At 41.2% G+C, this 20,082-nt stretch overlaps 2 protein-coding genes across 2 annotated transcripts; both read left to right on the top strand.

The window, feature by feature from the left end:
• The first annotated feature begins 237 nt into the window (after positions 1-237).
• zgc:154055 (uncharacterized protein LOC556036 homolog) lies at positions 238-12,029 on the top strand. Its single transcript, XM_022192449.2, has 10 exons — positions 238-792; positions 1,556-1,664; positions 1,867-1,992; positions 4,686-4,859; positions 4,933-5,150; positions 6,842-7,003; positions 7,847-7,988; positions 11,201-11,421; positions 11,524-11,675; positions 11,788-12,029. Exons 1-10 carry the CDS (start codon positions 608-610, stop codon positions 11,886-11,888), a joined length of 1,590 nt encoding a protein of 529 aa, XP_022048141.1. The 5' UTR covers positions 238-607; the 3' UTR covers positions 11,889-12,029.
• A 943-nt stretch (positions 12,030-12,972) lies between these two features.
• Positions 12,973-18,990, top strand: tdh2 (L-threonine dehydrogenase 2). The gene is made up of 8 exons (XM_022192420.2): positions 12,973-13,234; positions 13,833-13,875; positions 13,961-14,031; positions 14,154-14,303; positions 14,390-14,562; positions 14,647-14,737; positions 14,829-15,098; positions 18,058-18,990. The coding sequence occupies exons 1-8, from the start codon at positions 13,054-13,056 to the stop codon at positions 18,201-18,203; spliced, it is 1,125 nt and encodes a 374-aa protein (XP_022048112.2). The 5' UTR covers positions 12,973-13,053; the 3' UTR covers positions 18,204-18,990.
• The last annotated feature ends 1,092 nt before the right edge of the window (positions 18,991-20,082 follow it).

The raw sequence follows: 20,082 nt of genomic DNA, 5'->3' as shown, positions 1-20,082 counted from the left end.
CCATTCACCAGCTCAATGAATGTGAATCTAATTTCATCAACACTAAGAAGTCCACTACAGAAGCCAAACTGTCAGCTGGGTCGTGATTTAGGTTTTGTAGCTTTACGCATGGCTCCATCTGGTGGTCATTTATGATATTACAGGCACACCTCTATTTGTTTGCTTCTCTCCCCCCATACAGTGTGCACAAGTTTCACCAGCAACATATGTGACACATTTCACTGTTTCTGCTTCACAGGAAACGTTCAGTTCCGTCGTTTGTCGCTTCAAGCAACACATTTTCCATTTCCAGCGCCGCCTCCTGCTCACCGAGCTGTGTGCGTAAGAAGGTGTAAGGCCACACGAGGGGATGGTAGCGTTCAGGGTGAAAAAACGAAGTCTTTTTCTATTTATAGATTTATTATCGTCAAACAAACAGTGCGCAACTGCAGCGCTGCTCAGCCAGCTGTGCGTTAAGAGGAGGAAGCTTGCTTTCAGTTTCTAACGAGAGAGGCGTGGAAGTGATTTGGAGTAAAGGCGACGGGTACTTGTTGAAATAAAAAAAGAAAAGAAAAGAAAAGAAAAAAGTTGTGTAGTGGAGGTGTTTTTGACGTTTGAAGGGGAGCTCATGGAGTTTTCTGAGCACATCAAGACGGCCAATGTGGAGGATGTTGTGCTCCGGCAGCCGCTCCACCCGCCGAGCAGAGGAACCCTGTGCATCACCGGCCACCACCTGCTCTTCTCGGACAGGGAGGAGGGCAGCTCCCGGCAGGTCCTGCTGCTGCTCAGGAACATAGATGCCATTGAGAAAAGGTGAGTGGCTGAAGGGGAAAGAAAAGTGATTGACCACTGCCTTAATCTAAACCAAGAAGTTTAGTTTTGTGTCATAACATGAAGATAACTCCAGCTTCTAGTTACATTTGCTGCCAAATTGCCCAAACTTGACACTTAATTCAATTAACACTCTCAATGATGTGTTAGCTTGCTCAAAAAAATCTAATTATAATGTTTAATGGTGCTCTTATGGATCATTTTTGCATGATCAACCTGATAATCACACTAATAAACACTGTGTAATCCATTGTCTAATTACCCCCTCACATCTTTTTTTAACCAGTGTGGAAAACCTTTTGGGCTATTCGGGCTTCTTCTCTAATGCAGGTCTCAGTGAAAGGTTGGAAATTACCAGTGTTGCCTTGTGTCTGTTGTCCTTCTCACGCTGCCAGAGAAGGAAATTTCCTAACAAGATTACCGCAGCTCCTCTTTTTCTCTTCGCTCATGTTGCGTGTCGCTTGCTACTAACAGGTTTTTCTCAGCTTTGTGAAAGTGCTGCTGGAACCAATTGATGCTATTTTTGAGAGAAGGTGTCAAACGCCCATTTATAAGGAAGAGAAACCCAACTCCCACACACATACTCAGATCCTAGCTGACTGGGTTTGCCTTCCTTTTCTGCTGCAAGTCGTGCCTCCTGCACTGCTAAAGTCTAAATATGGAGTGTTGAGGGCTGAGGTGGGCATTGTTTTTATTGTTTGTGCGTGAATCATTGTGTCTTGTGTATGTGTGTGTGTGATTCTAGGATGTCTGGATCATCAGGAACAATTACCATCAAGTGTAAAGATCTGCAAGTGCTCCAGCTCGACATCCCAGGCATGGAGCAGTGTCTCAATATTGCACACTCTATTGAGGTATATTGAATAATAACACAACACAGCTGAGCCCTGGAGCCCAGCACACAGAGATAAGGAAATTAGTATTTACTTTTCTATCTGATAGGATTATATTCTTGCATTTCCTGTCATTTCTTGAATGACTATTTCCTTTTTTATCTTGGCTTTTTGTCTCATCTGTTTTGATGTCTTATTCCAGTCTCTGTTCCTCTCTCTGCAGACCCTGTCTTGTCTGGACTGTGTGTCGGAGATGTATCCTTTCTTTTACAGGCCTGCTGATCTCAGCCTACAGGACCAATGGGGTCTCTCATCCCCTGAAAGCTACTACAGTCAAATGAAAGAGCTTGTAAGCATCATAAAAAACTCTGTTTCTCTTCATACTTTTATAGAACATATTGAAGAAAAAGTCCCAAAGGCAACATTTTCCAACAATGATCTGAAAGCCACATGACAGGAAAATACCAGCGAAGCTGAATGCAAAGGTCGAGATTCAGGATATCCCTGTTGCTTAGCTTTCATTTGTTTTCTCTTAGCTCCAGAATGTGCTGCATACAGCTTGAATTGGTGCTTAACACATAAGCATCTTCCTCTGGGAATAGCATGTTGCCATGGTGACGGGTGGGCCCTGAAGGCAGCATTGTTGCATGTGTTTTTTGGGCACAAAATTCCCAGAGAATGTCAGATATTCTGGAGAGTGTCCTGACTCCTGCCACTTCTACAGGAGCTGAGCTGTTCTGTGTTGTTGGCAGCTGCAAAGGGAAACTCTAACTTTTAAGTGGATTTAAAGGAATTAGTTGGCAGTTGGGGGAATTTTCTCCTTGACTTTCTTTATGACTCTTCGATGAGAAGATTAATAGCGCTCTCATGTCTGAATGATAAACATGAAGGTGCAGCCAGTTTATTTAGCTGAAACAAGGTTAAACAGCTAGTCTGGCTCCGTCCAAAGGTTAGAAATCCACCTGCACTGAAAGTAATTACCTTTTTTTTGAACATTTTACTGTTATTTTACAGATTTTCTCTGCTTTGTTAAAATACAGCTAGTTATCAATAAAGTCACACAAAGAAAGTATAAATCTACATCCATCATTACCTAAAAAACTCAAGTCAAAACTATCCCCATTCAAAAATCATTATTTTTATAAAGGTAATTCTGACTCAACTGCAATTCTGTTTGAGTTTAAAATGAAAATAAAAAACAATAGGACTGAAAAGTGGCACATATTTTTCAAATGTAATTTCACAGATTTTCCTTGTAATGATAAATTACAGACAATGACTAGCAAAATCTGACAAAAAAGCATTAGTTACATGAAAACAAAAAGCCAAAATTGTGCATCATGTACATCAAAAAATCTAGATTTGATTCAGCACATTTTGTACACAGAGACAGGTCAGTGTGCTTTAAATAATTATTAGCAAAAGAACATTCAAAGGAGAAATAATTATTTTCTAACAAATGCTTTTAAAAATCAAATACACAGTTTTAAACAAAGAAGTCTAAAGAAAAGATTACATAGTAACACTAGTAATAAAAGTATTACACATTGCTACTACAGTTATAAAGTAGCCGTAAAATATTAATAAAAGATAAACAATAATAAATTTCACAGTGCATGTGGATGGAAGTTTTAAAGTTTAATCATAGGCACATTATATGGGGAACATTTTTGGCCTTGATTTAAAAACTGCACAAGTATGATGCTGCTTCTATATGTTTATTTTGGACCCAGGTTCTACTGGACAGCCCGAGTCTCTAGATTTAAGCCACGCCCTGCTTGTTTTATATTCTTTAAACATCTCAGAGAAGTGTTCTAGGCCTAAACCATTCAGTGATTTATACACCAATAGCAACATAAATCTGTTCTGTTTGTCAGTGGGAGTAATGTGCTCTGTTCTCTTAGTGCTGGATAACATAATAGCAGCACTATTAGGAACAAGCTGCTGCTGTTTACTTATCTTCTTAGGAAGTCCTGTTAAAAGAACATTTTAGTAGTCAGCCCAAGAAAAGATAAACGCAGGAGTGAGCTTAACAAAACCTTTAACTCTTTCTGTATTTTTTTTAGAGGTTGTTATCTCAAACTTCAGAATTGAGGTTTTTGCTAAAACGTATTGTCCTTTCCTTGTCATCAAACACATTAATTTCAGTTTTATCCTAATTTAATAATAATTTTAAAAAATGTAATTTGTTTTGAACATTGCCGCAGTGATTCCATGGGGATGTGGTCATCTGGTTAGAGAGAAAGATATATTTGTAGATAGTCTGTATAACGCTGGTAGTCAAAGTTTCAATTCTGTAGAATTTGGCCAAAAGCAGAAACACTGGCAGACCGTGGTGACAAACCACCAGGAACATGTTTGGCACTAATAACAAACTTGTCATTATTAGTGTTGGAAGTGTACTACTTGTGGCCCACCTTGGCAGATTTGTTGGCAAAATAATGTCTTTTCTGCAGATTTCTCGCAAACATTTTGCTTTTGTAAGTGATCATTTCTGTCTTTTTCCCATTCAAATGTCAAAGTCTAGAAACAGTCATTTGTGGGGGTTTTTTGGGGGAGGATCTTGCTTACAGAAAGACATTTTTATACTAAAACTCGACTAATGTGACTGAGCTTTAGAGGCCCTGGTAGTGAGGTTATCTGCCCCCCTGTTTACAGTTTCTGTACTATTATAAACTAACTGGCTTCTGACTGTAGCTTTGTATTTATCATAGAGTAGTGTTAGTAATGACTTTTTTCTATATAACAAATCAAATAAGTGCATTTCCCAAAAGTGTTTGCTCCTTGAAACATTAATAATGTGTCTAGACACACTGAAAGATCCACTAAGGATTAACCTAAAGTGCAAAGCACATGCTATGGATTCATTGCTTAACCCCCAAAATTTAGTTGGACTTTTCTACCCCTACATGAGGTCAAGAGTCAAATCAAAGTGCAGAACCAAACTGAATTATCCCCGTTAGAGAGTTTCCTGTGACGTAAATATCCAGCTGCCACCCCTTGCGACTGTCCTTCACCACTGACTCTCTCCTGTGTTTGCAGCATGGCCGGTGGAGGCTGAGTAGTGTGAACAGAGACTACTCAGTGTGTCCCTCCTACCCTCCAGCAGTCATCGTCCCAAACAATATCGATGACGACACACTGAGGAAAGTGGCCAAATTCAGACAGGGAGGACGTTTTCCTGTCCTCTGCTACCACCACAGGAAGAATGGCATGGTGAGGTGTTATAGTGCTCACTGCTAACCTAAACATATAACTGATCTTTGCTAACCGGGCAAATGCTTTTCAGGTAATCATGCGCAGTAGCCAGCCACTGACGGGAGCCAATAGGAAGCGCTGCAGGGAAGACGAGCTCCTCCTCCAGGCTGTGATTGACGGCTCAGACAAAGGTTACATTATTGACACCCGCTCCAGTCAGCAGGCTCAACAGGCCCGCATGACAGGTGGAGGGTTTGAGTCCAAATCCTGCTATAGCCACTGGAAGAGACTGCACAGACAGATGGAAAGGTGTGTATGCAGGGAAATATACACTGCTCAAAAAAATTAAAGGAACACTTTGAAAATACGTCATATTTCAATACGGGGGAAAAACAAACTGGATATTAGCACTGATATGGACTGGATAATGTGTTAGGAATGAAAAGTGCCACATTGTTTGATGGGAATGAAAATTATCAACCCCCCAGGAGGGCTAAATTCAAGACACCCCAAAATCAAAGTGAAAAACTGATGTGGCAGGCTAGTCCATCTTTCTGAAATTCCTTGGCAGCAACTCAAAATGGTGTTCAGTAGTTTGTATGGCCTCCATGTGCTTGTATGCATGACTGACGATGCCGGGACAAGCTCTGAATGAGACGACAGATGGTGTCCTGGGGTATCTCCTCCCAGAACTGGACCAGGACATCGCTGAGCTCCTGGACAGTCTGAGGAGCAACCTGATGGTGTCGGATGGAACAAAACATAATGTTCCAAAGGTGTTCTATTGGATTCAGGTCAGGTGAGCATGGGGGCCAGCTAATGGTATCAGTTCCTTCATCCTCCAGGAACTGCATAAGTTCTCTTACCACATAAGACTGGGCATTGTCGTGCACCAGAAGGAATCCAGGACCACTGCACCAATGTAGGGTCTGACAATGGGTCAAAGGATTTCATCCTGATACCTAAAGGCAGTCAGAATGCCATTGTCCAGCCTGTAGAGGTCTGTGTGTCCCTCCATGGATATGCCTCCCCACACCATCACTGACCCACCACCAAACCAGTCATGCTGAACAATGTTACAGGCAGCATAATGTTCTCCACGGCTTCTCCAGACCCTTTCATGTCTGTCACATGTGCTCAGGGTGAACCTGCTCTCATCTGTGAAAAGCACAGGGCACCAGTGGTGGACTTGCAAATTCATGTGTTCTATGGCAAATGCCAGCCGAGCTCCACGGTGCCAGTCAGCGAGAACAGTGGGCACGAGAGGACGCTGGGCCCTCAGACCACTCTCATTAAATCTCTTTCTGATTGTTTGATCAGAGACATTCACACCAGTGGTCTGCTGGAGGTCATTTTGTAGGGCTATTGCAGTGCTCATCCTGTTCCTCCTTGCACAAAGGAGCAGATACCTGTCCTGCTGATTGGTTTAGGACCTTCGACAGCCCTGTCAAGTTCTCCCAGACTAACTGCCTGTCTCCTGGAATCTACTCCATGCGCTTGAGAATGTGCTGGGAGACACAGCAAACCTTCTGGCAATGGCACGCATTGATGTGGCATCCTGTAGGAGTTGGACTGTCTGTGGAACCTCTGTAGGGTCCAGGTATCGCCTCATGCTACCAGAAGTGACTGTGACCCTAGCCAAATGCAAAACTAGTGAAAAACAGTAGGTAAACATTAGGAAGGAAAAAAAATGTCAGTGGCCTTCACCTGTAAACTCATTCCTGTTTTGGGGGTAGTCTCATTGTTACCCCTCTAGTGCATCTGTTGTTGATTTTATGAACACCAAAGCAGCTGAAACTGACTAAAAAGCCCCTCAGTTACTTACTTGACCAGATCAGTATCGCACATGTTTCACTGATTTGATGCAATACTTAGATTAAAAAGTGTTCCTTTAATTTTTTTGAGCAGTGTATAATGGAGGAGGGTGCTGTCGTCATTTGATGATGCATCACCTGAAACTAACCTCTTTATGTTTACTGTGATCATGTGTGTGTGGGCAGAGGTAAAGCTCTCCAGGAGAGTCTGATTAAACTGGTGGAGGCCTGTGGTGACGAGTCAAATAACATGGACCGCTGGCTCAGTAAGCTGGAGAATTCAAAGTGGCTTTCTTATGTCCAGACTGCTCTGTCGACCGCCGGCCTTCTGGCTGAGTGTGTGGAGAGGTAAGAACTACAAGGAATGATATTTCTTTCTTTCTTATCTTATTGGTATTCAAACTTTTTAACCAATTGCTATACAAAATATGCATTTAAAAATGTGTTACTTTGGTTCTGGTGCTGCTACTTCTCTGTATCGATCAATATCCCACCTATCTGACTGGCTACACGTCATGAGTTTTAGAATTTTAACATTGAAGACTAAGTGTTGAAAAGTTGTTTTTTAATTAAGCATGTGTAAAACATAAATAAGCAAAGACATTTTAACAATCCTGGTGTCAAAATTTTGACACCGTGATTTTTACTGCAAATGTAGACTGGTTCTAAATATCAGTTATTGGTTTACTTGATCAATAACTGTAGTAGGATAGGATATACATGGTAGATAACTGTATTGTTATTTATCAAGAAAAAACAACGTATCCATTTACTCCTGTTGTTCATTTATCACGTTTGTATAGTTACATCGATGTGTTTTTCTGAGGATATGTTCTCACTTTGAAAAATTCATTGGAGGGAAACTGTCTAAAGAATATTTTAATATTATGTTATCAATTTATTCTATTCACAATACAGTATTGATTTTGCAAATGTAGCCTGTGTGAGGTTTATCACCTCTATCTAGCCAGGACCTTCAGAAAAATACCACAGGTGAAGGCTAGACAAAGAAATCAGGATTGCGTAACAAATACCTCCAGCACCAACAGACACCTCTAAAACATTTCAATCCTTTCAGCAGTGTGAACAGGAGGTTTCTGTTGTCGTTTTGCTCAGGAATAAACGCATGTGAGCCTTTCATTGTGCATGAAAAGGAACATGACTGTAGAGTATGTATTGTTTTTTGTGCAGGGACGGTCATTCTGTTCTGGTTCACGGCTCTGAAGGGACAGACTCCTCTTTGCTCATCAGCACTCTAGCTCAGCTCATCATGGACCCCTGCTGCCGCACACTGGACGGATTCCTGGCTCTGCTGGAGAGGGAGTGGCTGCAGGTATAAATGCAGTGCTTAAATGAAAGCATTGACAAAAAATTGCAACAGAAAGCTTGCTTCAGGTAAAAAAAAAATATGACAAAATAAAATAACAAAACCTAAAACAAGAAAAGCACTCAGAGAGTGCAGTACTGCGCCAAGGCTACTCATTGCTTGCATCATTTCCGACGGCTGACGTCTAAAAAATCCATGGATCCAGACTATAAGTTGCATCACTGCCGAAATCTAATCACTTGGTTCTTGTGACATTTCTGACCTTCCCTGAAAATATCATCTAAATCCATTAATCCATTTTGTATGTAATGTTGGTAACAGACAGACAGACAGACAAGCCTCCTTTGCAGAGTAATGAATAACCTATTAGTCAGAGTACAACAGAAGCTCTATATCAAGCCAACTGAGGGTGAGTGCTAAAATGTTTCTTTTTTTAAAAGCATCAGACAGACAAATATCATTACAGAATGAGAAAAGCACTCAGAGAGCATTGTACTCCGTCAAGACGGTTCATACCCTGACTTTACGCTGAGCACAGGCGTGTGTTATGCATGTGTATGCTATGTACGGATACTGAATTGCCTGACCTAAATATGTAATGGGTGGCAGGAATTGATGGGACTCCCCCCCACAGTTTAATTAATTGTTCATTATATCTTTTCCGACAAGACAACAGCGGTGCATTTGTAGTAGGATTGCAATCATGTGATCATCAGCAGGCAGCTGAAGTAGTGTTCACTTGTTGTCATAGTTACAGTGACTCTGCGATGCTATCAGATGCTGTGTCACTATCTCAATGGGAAATCTTTAAGAAATCCACGGATCTAGACTATGAGCTGCATTACTGCCAAAATCTAATGAGGTGGTCCTTGTGTCATTTCTGACCTTCCCTGAAAATTTCATCTAAATCCGTTTGTCTGTTTTTGAGTAGTGTTGTGCACAGACGGAAGGAAGGAAGGATTCACGTATACTATCATCACATAACTCTGCCACGTTCCTTGGCGGAGTAATTATGTATTGTAGGACGGAGGTGCAACATTACATGAGGAAATAGTGCAAATCTCTCTACCTTTCATCTTCATTTCATTGGATACAATAATTTTCTGGGCTTGCATAGTGCATTAGTGATTAGCACCGTTGCCTTGCAGCAAGAAGGTCCCTGGTTCACATCCCAGTCTGGGCCTGTAATCTTTCTGCATGGAGTTTGCATGTTCTCCCAGTCCTCAGTTCACCCACCGGGTACTCCACCTTTCTCCCACAGTCAAAACAGATGCTGAGGTTAATTGATAATTGTGATAATTGTGAATTTCTCTTTGGAGATTAATAAAGTATCTATCTATCTATCTATCTATCTATCTATCTATCTATCTATCTATCTATCTATCTATCTATCTATCTATCTATCTATCTATCTATCTATCTATCTATCTATCTATCTATCTATCTAATTTGAAATTGTCCACAGGTGTAAATGTGAGTGTTCTTGTTTGTCTCTATGTGTAGCCCTGTAATAGACTTACGACCTGTACAGGGTGTCCCTTGCCTTTGTCCTGTCAGCTGGGATAGACTCCAGCCCCCGTGCAACCCTAATGAGGATTAAGTGGTGTATAGATAATGGGTGGATGGATAGATAATAATAAATATTATAAACTGTCTAAATCATCTGGGTATGCAAAACATTCATAACGTTTAATACATTTAAATAGTTGAATAATTTAAATGAAGATCAAATATTCCAATAAATAAAATCCAGTTCATGAACTCTGAGTAAAGCAGTTATAACCAATGTAAAAACATGTTGCAATATTTTGTTTAGTTTCACATTTTCAGCTAACCGTTGAGCTCACATGTCTATATGAGCAAATCTCTTTCTTAAAGGATATTGCTCCACAGCCCAACTCTGCCAGGAAATGCCTTGACAAAAAAAGGTCATATTGAGTCTGCTGCATGCAGCGAGCACACATTTAATAAAATGTGGTTCCCAGTGTTTCAGAAGGAAATTGTTTTCTTTTTCAAACATTAGGACTCCTTTTCACAGACCAACTTTCAGTATGTTGGTAAATGAAAGATGTGTTATGTCACCTTTCTGTTTTTTTTATTCCACGTTTTTCACCTGTCTTCAGCTAGTACGAACAGATGGTTGTGCTTTACACAGTCTGACTTGTCTCTTACCTTGTACAACAACAATTTACTGTTAAAGAATGCAACATTTTAGATGTGATCATACAAGATAAGCCAAGAATGATGCATACTCGAGATTCATATTTACACTACAGGTACCACATATGGAGCAGATGTTCTAATTAGGTTTTGGAGCATCTTGCTGCATAGATTTGCATTTGAATGAGGTAGCACTTATTTCACAGAAATAACTCCTTAACACTCTGAGCTCTCGAGTTTGAATTGATACCAGACATATAACATACAAAGACAGACAGGCTGCTGTAAAAATCTTTGCCAATTAGTCTTTCCTACTTAAATATGCAGAAAACTGATTGTTCTGTAATTCAAGAGCAATACATGGGAGAGATTTAACACATAAAACACAGGTACCTTTTATGGATTAGATCATTGGGACCCGAAGTGATCTGAGATGCAGGATGATTTCTATTTTTAGAGACTAAGAAAAAGTAGATTTTTGACATAACGCATAAGCGTCATATAGTGACACACACACACTTCTACATGCTGTATGTTGACTCAGTACTACAGTTTATACATGGAGGTTACTTTGACCAATGTACTAGCTTATATTAAATTCCAATTAAATAATATTATTTTTGTCAAGCTCTTGTGTTCCTTTGTGTTGCCTGTGTTTGTATAGGCCTATTAGTGCATGTGCACGACTGGGCACAACCTCTGAGGATAGTGGGGGTTGAAAGTATCTGTAACTGTTATTTCAGGAGATGGGGGATTGAACAGTTTGGGAGCCCCTGGATTAGAGGATGTGGATAGATTCTGTGCATCATCATTTTACTTGACTGCATCCACATAAACATCATTACATGCCATATCCCATTGAAACAGGTTTAAAAAAGAGATGGGAATGTATTTTCTAATACTTTAAAGGCACTTTAGAGTTGAAACCAAGACAAATATAATGGGCATAATACTGTCTTGCACAAAGTACAATAAACATCTGAAGTTGACATGACATAGAACAGTGTGTTTGTTGTGGCTATATGAATGTTTATATGATTGAGTGTTCTTGTCTGCAGGCAGGACACCCGTTCCAGCAGCGATGTGCCCACTCAGCCTACTCCCACGCTCGCCTCCAGCAGGAGTCTCCGGTCTTCCTGCTTCTGCTGGACTGTGTGTGGCAGCTGTGGCGTCAGTTCCCTCTGGCTCTGGGCTTCTCCGAGGCGCTGCTCCTCAGACTGGCAACTGAAGTCTACGCCTCTGACTATGGCACCTTTCTGTGTAACAGCGATCACGAAAGGTCAGGCTCATTTTACAGTGTTAGTCGTCATTACAGACAGGAATTGTCGTGTACAGCTTTCTTTGGAACTTTCACCCTTTCTCCTCACCCTTTGCCATTCAGGTGTGCCATGGGAGTGAAGGATAAGACACACTGTTTGTTCCAAGCCTTGCTTAGGCCCAGGGAGAAAGATTACTACTCTAACCCCCTGTACGAGCCCACTGAGCTGGCAATCTGGCCCTCAGTTCACCCTCAGTCCCTGCAGCTCTGGAGAGGTGAGCTTCGATTGGCACAACTCCATCTTTCTGACCCATATTCAGAATCAGCAGTGGAATCACAGTGTTGTTGATGTGTTAGTGTTTACTTGGACCCTTGTCTGTCCTTCAGGCTTCTTTCTGAGGTGGACCCAGCAGACTCGTCACCTTGAGGAGGCTCAGGAGGAAATAAGGAACATGGTGATCGAGTGGAGCAAGTTGGCACTCAGCTGATGGCCTTCCAGTGTGTATGAATAAGTGAAGATGATCATCCTGAACATGTCTGAAGGAGAAATCCTACCAATGTGCAATGCCTTAACAATCTGCTGTGTTTCAATGTACAGTATTTTTTACTCTTTTATAAAAATTGTAATACCAAAATAGCATTCATGTCATCATTTAAAAGGGTATTTTGGGAAATATACTGTTCAGTAACTGTCAGAGAAATCTCTCGGTGAGGCACAAATTTTAGTTTTTTCACTCATATTTTAGTATGGATTTAGAGAACTGCATTAGTGAGGTTTGTTACCTTTAGACATAGCTAGCTGATCAGCCTAATTTCATCATTTTCAACGGTCTACTGGCTGCAGAGTCACATATAGAGCATGAATGTAGACAAAAATGACAAAACATTATCATTGACTTTTTCATACTGCTGTGAAGAAGCATTTATACCCCCAAAATGTCTCATAAAGCCATTGTTGAGCTCTCTGTGTTGTATCATAATTGTACTGCATTACAGCCAGCTTACTAAGTCTTTAATAACAGCTTGTGTAGTCATAATTACAGTGGTGTAATTACTTTTAGACATGTACTCACTCATAAATATTATCAATAGAAGAAGACTGTATGACTGACACACCTCCCAGTCCTGTTAAGCTCAGCTAAACACTCTTTACAATACAAATCCCCGTGCACAGCAAGTCAGCATGTTTGCACACATGGAGCTTTGCAAGCTGGAGACTGTAGTCCTGTTCAGTGAAGAGCCACAAGCCCCGGTGATTACACACAACGTGGACAGGAACCACATAGCCCAGCATGACTTTCTACACCTGCTTATTTAACCAGTGGTTACTGGGTGAACTGAAACGGTGACCAAATGGGATGGTAATCTTTTAATTCTGACACTTAAATGCTGTCTTATCGGCTCTTATTTCATAGTTTAGTTAAGAGGAATAGTTGTGGATTTGCTAAGTTGCATCTGCTGGCTTTGGATCAAGAATCACTTATCTGGGATTTCTGAATTCGTCAGCACACAGGTAATATATTATTTCCTTCTTTTTCATTTATGTTTTAAAAGTACTTGTTGTGGCACAGTTATCATTGCCAAGATGTATAAGTTCAATGTGATCACTTTGGTCTGATTTTCTAAGGACTGCTGCTGGACATACAACCGAGTATGCGGCTCTGTGTGCCCAATGCGGCTGTGCTGGGCCTGTTTTGTCGAGGCTGCCTCAGCAGGACGGGGAATTGGACCAGTCGCAGCTTCAATTCTTTGCCCAGGAAGATGAGCAGGTGGAACAGTGAGGAGCCCTGTAGCCCCCAGCCTCCTCAGGAAAACCCCCGTGTCCTCATCACAGGTGATTAAAACAAATTCCCATCTGTCATTAGCACAGAGGGACAAAATAACTTTCCCACAGCTACCCAAACACTGAACCTGTGAAGCTGCCATTGTTTTCTACCACTTTCACTGTGCAGCCGCTGCTTTATATTGTTGCCCACTCTTCTAATAGAGGCTGAGTTTCTTGCTCAGTGAGAGAGACTCAAACCATTACCAAGAAAATTCCTGGTTTGAAAGAGAATAAAATGTAGGAGTGTTACAGTGAAGAATTCCTGTCGTTGTAGCATCAGTGGTGTGGATGGAATAGTACAGACATGTGCTGCCTTTTTGGAGTTGTTTTCACTGTGCACTAGTGGAAGGACCCTGTATTGATTCATCACAATAGGGTGCGTACAGACAGTACTAGCGACATAAAAGGGCCAGTGAGTGACTGCGAGGAGAATAATAGGCTGCTATCACTTTTTGTCCTGGGATAAAGCTTTGGAACAAACAAAAGCTTTTTGTTTCAGCTGAAACATGGCGTACCAAAAACATGGATTTCATTTCCATCAATTTGCAAATCCCAAAACATTTAAATAACATTGATCTACAATATTGAACATTGCCTTTGTGTGCAGGTGGTCTGGGGCAGTTAGGTGTGGGACTTGCACAGATGCTGAGGTGAGATGTGTAGAAATCGCTGTGACTTTAAAGTTTGTCACAATGCTTGAAGTTTGAATGTCATACTGTCTTTATTAATGTCTAGGAAACAGTACGGAACAGAAAATGTAATCCTGTCAGACATCAAGAAGCCTCCACCTCATGTTTTCACCAGTGGTATGCAGAATTTTCTACTTTTCATGCTCTTTCATTTTGGACAATTGCCTTTTTTCTCACTATGTAAAAGGTGCAACTATTGTTTTTAATGATATCCCCAACTCACTCTCTTTCCTCTTTAGGCCCGTTTGTATATGCTGATGTGTTGGACTACAAACATCTCCGAGAGCTGATTGTAAATAATCGTATCACTTGGCTGGTCCACTACAGCGCTCTGCTTAGTGCTGTTGGTGAGGCCAATGTGGCTTTGGCACGGAAGATCAACATCACGGGTCTGCTTGAAATGACTACCCTTGACATGAACCAAGTGTTAAAGGGTCATCAGATTTTGAACTGATCCTCTCTGCTGCTCTTGTAGGCCTACATAATGTGCTGGACTTGGCCTTAGAGAACTGCCTGCGCCTCTTTGTTCCCAGCACCATCGGAGCTTTCGGTCCCTCTTCTCCACGTGACCCGGCCCCTGACCTCTGTGTCCAAAGACCTCGAACCATCTATGGCGTGTCTAAAGTGCATGGTGAACTGATGGGGGAGGTAAAATCTTCAAATGCTTATAGAAACATCGATGATGACATATATTTGTCAAATCTCAATAGCAGTCAGTTTCTCTTTCTTTAGTATCTCCATCATAAATACGGCTTGGACTTCCGCTGCCTACGTTACCCCGGTGTGATATCAGTTAACACACCTCCTGGTGGAGGAACAACAGGTATTTCTTCACCCCACATCTGCATATGTTGTGTAAGTACAAATCAGGTGGGTGTTTTGGACTAAGAACTCCCGACTTCTATCTTTCACAGACTATGCAGTTCAAATCTTCCACGATGCTCTTAGCACAGGTCACCATGAGTGCTACCTGCGACCTGACACCCGTCTTCCCATGATGCATATCTCTGACTGCCACCGTGCCACAGTGGAGTTCATGCAGGCTCCAGAGTGCCAGCTGTCACTGCGCACCTACAACATAGCTGCCATGAGCTTCACTCCAGAGGAGGTGGCCCAAGAAATACGCAAGCACCTCCCTCACCTCAAGGTCACCTACAATCCCGACTCTATTCGCCAGACTATCGGTACGACTTATGGTGCACTCATGGATATAGGTTTTGGAAACAAATTAAGTGGGGGGTCTAATGGTCCACCCCTGCAAAATTTTGTGTCATATCCTGCATTCTAATGAATTCTTGTGCACCAAATTGTGCCTTTTCTGCATCAGTTTGTGATGTACATATCTTTATTTGGGCTCTGTAAAGGAAAGCAGAAAATTCAAGTATCAGCATTCAAAATACGAAGGAATACACTTTAATGAGGCTCTCAGGAACTTCATGTTGATTACAAATATTGATTTCACTTGTAGATCAACTCTTTTCCTTTAAAATGATCTCTGCTGTGTGAATACACACATAGTCATAAGTGACTTGTCTGTACTCTTTGGGACAGTAACCTCTTTAAAAACAACTCTTGATTTGGTGTCAATATTCATTAATGATAGATTGTCTCATTTTGATTATTCAATAAAACCCTAGACTTTAATAGCCCATTTCCAATATATGTGGTAGCGTATATGTGTGCCCAAATGTCACACATACACTCTACCAATCAAAAGTATAGACACGCCTTCTCATTTAATGTTTTTTCTTTATTTTCATGACTATCTCCATTGTAGAGTCTCACTGAAGGCATCAAAACTAGGAATGAACACACATGGAATTATGTAGTATACAAAAATGTGTGAAAAACGTCCAAATATGATTTATAATACAGATTCTTCAAAATAGACAACTTTTGTTCTGATTACTGCTTTGTGCACTCTTGGCATTCTCTCAGTGAACTTCACTAGGTAATCACCTGGAATGATATTCACTTCATAGGTGTGCCTTATCAAGGTTAATTTGTGGAATTTCTTGCCTTGTTAATGGGATTGGGAGCATCAGTTGTGTTGTGCAGAATTCAGGTTGGTACACAGTTGACAGCCCTATTTGACACCTGTTAGAATTCATATTATGGCAAGAACCAATCAGCTAAGTAAAGAGAAACAACAGTCCATCATTACTTTAAGAACTCAAGGTCAGTCAGTCCGGACAATTGCAAAAACTTTCAATGTATCCCCAAGTGCAGAAGCAAAAACCATCTAGCGCTCTAACGAAATTGGCTCACATGAGGACCGCCCCAGGAGTCACCAAGAGTCACCTCTGCTGCTGAGGAAACGTTCATATGAGTCACCAGCCTCAGAAATCGCAAGTTAACATCTCCTCAAAAATGCCACAGTGTTCTAGTAGCAGACACATCTCTACATCAACTGTTCAAAGGGGACTGCGCAAATCAGGCCGTTATGGTCAAATAGCTGCTAAGAAACCGCTATTAAAGAAACACCAAAAGCAGAAGAGATTTATTTGGACCAACAATCACAAGGAATGGACATTAGACCAGTGGAACACTGTGATTTGGTCTGATGAGTCCAAATCTGAGATCTGTAGTTTCACTTGCCATTATCTTTGTGCAATGCAGAACGGATGATCTCTACATGAATGGTTCCCGCCGTGAAGCATGTAGGAGGAGGTATAACGGTGTGGGGGTGCTTTGCTGGTGACACTGTTGGGGATCTATTCAAAACTGATGGCACATTGAACCAGCATGGCTACCACAGCATCCTGGAGCAACATGCCATCCCATCCAGTTTGTGTTCAGTTGGACCATCATTTATTTTTCAAGAAAACAATGACCTCAAACACACCTCCAGGCTGTGTAAGGGCTATCTGACCAAGAAGAAGACAGTGCTGCATCAGATGACCTGGCCTCCACCATCACCTGACCTAAACCCAATCCAGATGATTTGGGATGAGATGGACCGCAGAGTGAAGGCAAAAGGGCCAATAAGTGCTCAGCATCTCTGGAAACTCCTTCAAGACTGTTGGAAAACCATTTGGGTGACTACCTCATGAAACTCATGGAGAGAATGCCAAGAGTGTGCAAAGCAGTAATCAAAGCAAAGGGTGGCTGTTTTGAAGAATCTAAAATACAAAATAGGTTTTGACTTAGAACTTTTTTGTTGACTACATAATTCCATGTGTGTTCATTCCTAGTTTTGATGCCTTCAGTGAGAATCTACAATGTAAATAGTCATGAAAATAAAGAAAAACAATTAAATGAGAAGGTGTGTTCAAACTTTTGACTTGTAGTGTATGTGTTTTGGGCTATTAGATGGACACTGAATATTAAAATTGAAATATCTGCCTGATTGTTTCTTTTGTGGACCTACAGTGTAGCAATGCCAGTCTCAAAAACCACAGATTCCCACTTCTGGGGTTTCATATATTACAAATATAAGGAACCAATCCTGTCAAAGCAGCCTTCTGTCTTGCTGTTATTCTTCAGAATCAGTTTCTGGTTAAAACATTCAATTATCCATTATCTATTCATCGCTTAATCCTCGTTAGGGTCGTGGAGGGGCTGGAGCCTATCCCAGCTGACTTGGGGCGTGGTTCAAACATCCATCCATCCTCCATACACCGCTTTATCCTCACTAGGGTCGCGGGGGGTGCTGGAGCCTATCCCAGCTGACTCGGGCGAAGGCAGGGGACACCCTGGACAGGTCGCCAGTCTGTCGCAGGGCTGGTTCAAACATGCATGGCTGAATTACTCCAATATTGAAACTTGCTCTTGTGTAGTGCAGAATGCTTTTGCAGTGTTGGACTTTTCAGTGAGGTGATGTGCTGCAGCGACAGGTGATTGTAGAGAGAGGCAGGGACTTCATAAATTTGTACGTCCTCAGAAGCAAAGATGTAGAGTCACTTCTAAACCATTTTAAGGCGGGAAGGGATTATTTTCACGACAAAGCTAAATATGTAACAGAGTTTAATGGGTCAACTCAGTGACTGGAGAGCAGCTGAAAAGTGTGTGACATTTTAAAGATCAGTGAGGTTTTTAGGTGTCTTCTGTGAGATTGACTTTTTACTTTGAGTTTTTGCTTGTTTTTTGTTTGTTTTTTTAACCACTGGTAGTAATGTGGTCTTCTTGTCTGTCACTTTGCAGCAGACAGCTGGCCTGTTAGGTTTGATGACTCCAACGCCAGGAGAGACTGGGGCTGGGCACCCGCCTTCGGGATTGAGGAGCTGGTGGCAGACATGCTGCGCTCTGTTCGAGACAAGAGGACCAATGAGGGTTTGCCAGTCAGCTAGCAAAACCTGCTCCACAAAGACTCCACAATGCCCTCCTGTTGTCTTTTCTACTGCCTGCATTTACCAACAACACATTCTGTTTCACTTCACTCTTACAAACTGTCAACTAGTATACTCTGTTTCTCTGGTACATTACAGCAATGTGTCAGGCACTGATTGTAAATTAGGAACCCTCCATCAGAGCCTCTTAATATACAGTGGAAAATGAGATGTCACACACGTGCGCAAACACACTCATTTCAGTCTCTTTCAGGAAATCATATACTGTCAAACCTTTTTTTCATCCTTGTTGTTTTTAATTGTTATCATGGTATAAGCATCACTTTAAACATGGGTACGTTTCCTCAGATTGAACAGAAAAATAGTAATTTCTTAAGCTCCAGAGATTTCCAAATGTCATGTTAATCTCATGCATGGACACTACAGTCAGTTACAATGTTTATTACAATGTCTAAAACTACATGGACCAGTTACACATTTAGAGTAACGAATCTGTTGTATGCTTTGATTCGAGGATCATCTGGAATACTTTGCTCCGTTAACTCTGGACTTTAATAATGCATCACATATTCTGGCTGTTTTATGAAGCAGTCTTTTATGATGTCGTCTATCAAATGATAAATACACAATTTATGCAACCCCGCTACCCTTGCTGTGGCATCTAAGAGGAAGCCTTTATTTTACTTTTTTGCCAGCAGTGTGACTTTGGTTATGAATGAGTACCACTATCAAATGAAGCCTTATATACTCTGGAAAACAATGTATAAAAAATGCAGTGTACTTTGAATCAGACATTGAATAATAAAAAAATGTTATTTACCCAAACAACACTGATTATTGCAGACTGATGAACTTTGTGCACAAATAAGAAACAGCTGCAATTGACAACTGTTTTTAACAAATGGAAGCAGCCCATCCATCCATCCATCCATTCTCTATACACCGCTTTATCCTCACTCGGGCTGCGGGGGGTGCTGGAGCATATGGAAGTAGCCCAGTTAGTCAAAATTTAAGCTTCATGCAGCAACGAGTCTTTGTGTCTAGTGAGTGCAAAAGATTGTGCAAGATACACACGTGGACAAAATTGTTGGTACCCCTCAGTTAAAGAAGGAAAAACCCACAATTCTCACTGAAATCACTTGAAACTCACAAAAGTAACAATAAATAAAAATTTATTGAAAATTAAATAATCAAAAACAGCCATTACTTTTGAATTGTTGATTAACATAATTATTTAAAAAAACAAACTAATGAAACAGGGCTGGACAAAAATGATGGTACCTCTATAAAAGATTGAAAACTATTTGACCAGAGTGACATGATTAACTCAGGTGTGTCATTTAATTGACATCACAGGTGTTTCCAAACTCATAATCAGTCAGTCTGCCTATTTAAAGGGAGACAAGTAGTCACCCTGCTGTTTGGTGAAAAGGTGTGTACCACACTGAACATGGACAACAGAAAGCGAAGGAGAGAATTGTCCCAGGACATCCGAAAAAAAATTATAGACAAACATCTTAAAGGTAAAGGCTATAAGACCATCTCTAAACAGCTTGAAGTTCCTGTGACAACAGTGGCTCATATTATTCAGAAGTTCAAGACCCACGGGACAGTAGCCAACCTCCCTGGACGTGGCCGCAAGAGGAAAATTGATGACAAATTGAAGAGACGGATCGTTGGAATTGTATCCAAAGAGCCCAGAGCAACCTCCAAAGAAATTAAAGGTGAACTCCAAGGCCAAGGTACATCAGTGTCAGATCGCACCATTCCTCGTTGTTTGAGCCAAAGTGGACTTCATGGGAGACGACCAAGGAGGACACCACTGCTGAAAAAAACTCATAAAAAAGCCAGACTGGAATTTGCAAAAATGCATGTTGAC

This window comes from Acanthochromis polyacanthus, chromosome 1, assembly GCF_021347895.1.
Source record: "Acanthochromis polyacanthus isolate Apoly-LR-REF ecotype Palm Island chromosome 1, KAUST_Apoly_ChrSc, whole genome shotgun sequence".
NCBI classification, from domain to species: Eukaryota; Metazoa; Chordata; class Actinopteri; family Pomacentridae; genus Acanthochromis; species Acanthochromis polyacanthus.
This window is presented reverse-complemented; position numbering and strand designations above follow the sequence as displayed.

What these genes read in the sequence shown, in the direction of transcription:
- zgc:154055 (XM_022192449.2), top strand. Translation starts at nt 608, where the DNA reads ATGGAGTTTTCTGAGCACATCAAGACGGCCAATGTGGAGGATGTTGTG. An exon ending in ACCACAGGAAGAATGGCATG is followed by an intron (nt 4,860 to 4,932) that starts GTGAGGTGTTAT and finishes AATGCTTTTCAG; the next exon opens with GTAATCATGCGCAGTAGCCA. An exon ending in TGGAGAGGGAGTGGCTGCAG is followed by an intron (nt 7,989 to 11,200) that starts GTATAAATGCAG and finishes TCTTGTCTGCAG; the next exon opens with GCAGGACACCCGTTCCAGCA.
- tdh2 (XM_022192420.2), top strand. Translation starts at nt 13,054, where the DNA reads ATGCGGCTCTGTGTGCCCAATGCGGCTGTGCTGGGCCTGTTTTGTCGA. An exon ending in GGACTTGCACAGATGCTGAG is followed by an intron (nt 13,876 to 13,960) that starts GTGAGATGTGTA and finishes ATTAATGTCTAG; the next exon opens with GAAACAGTACGGAACAGAAA. An exon ending in TCCTGGTGGAGGAACAACAG is followed by an intron (nt 14,738 to 14,828) that starts GTATTTCTTCAC and finishes TATCTTTCACAG; the next exon opens with ACTATGCAGTTCAAATCTTC.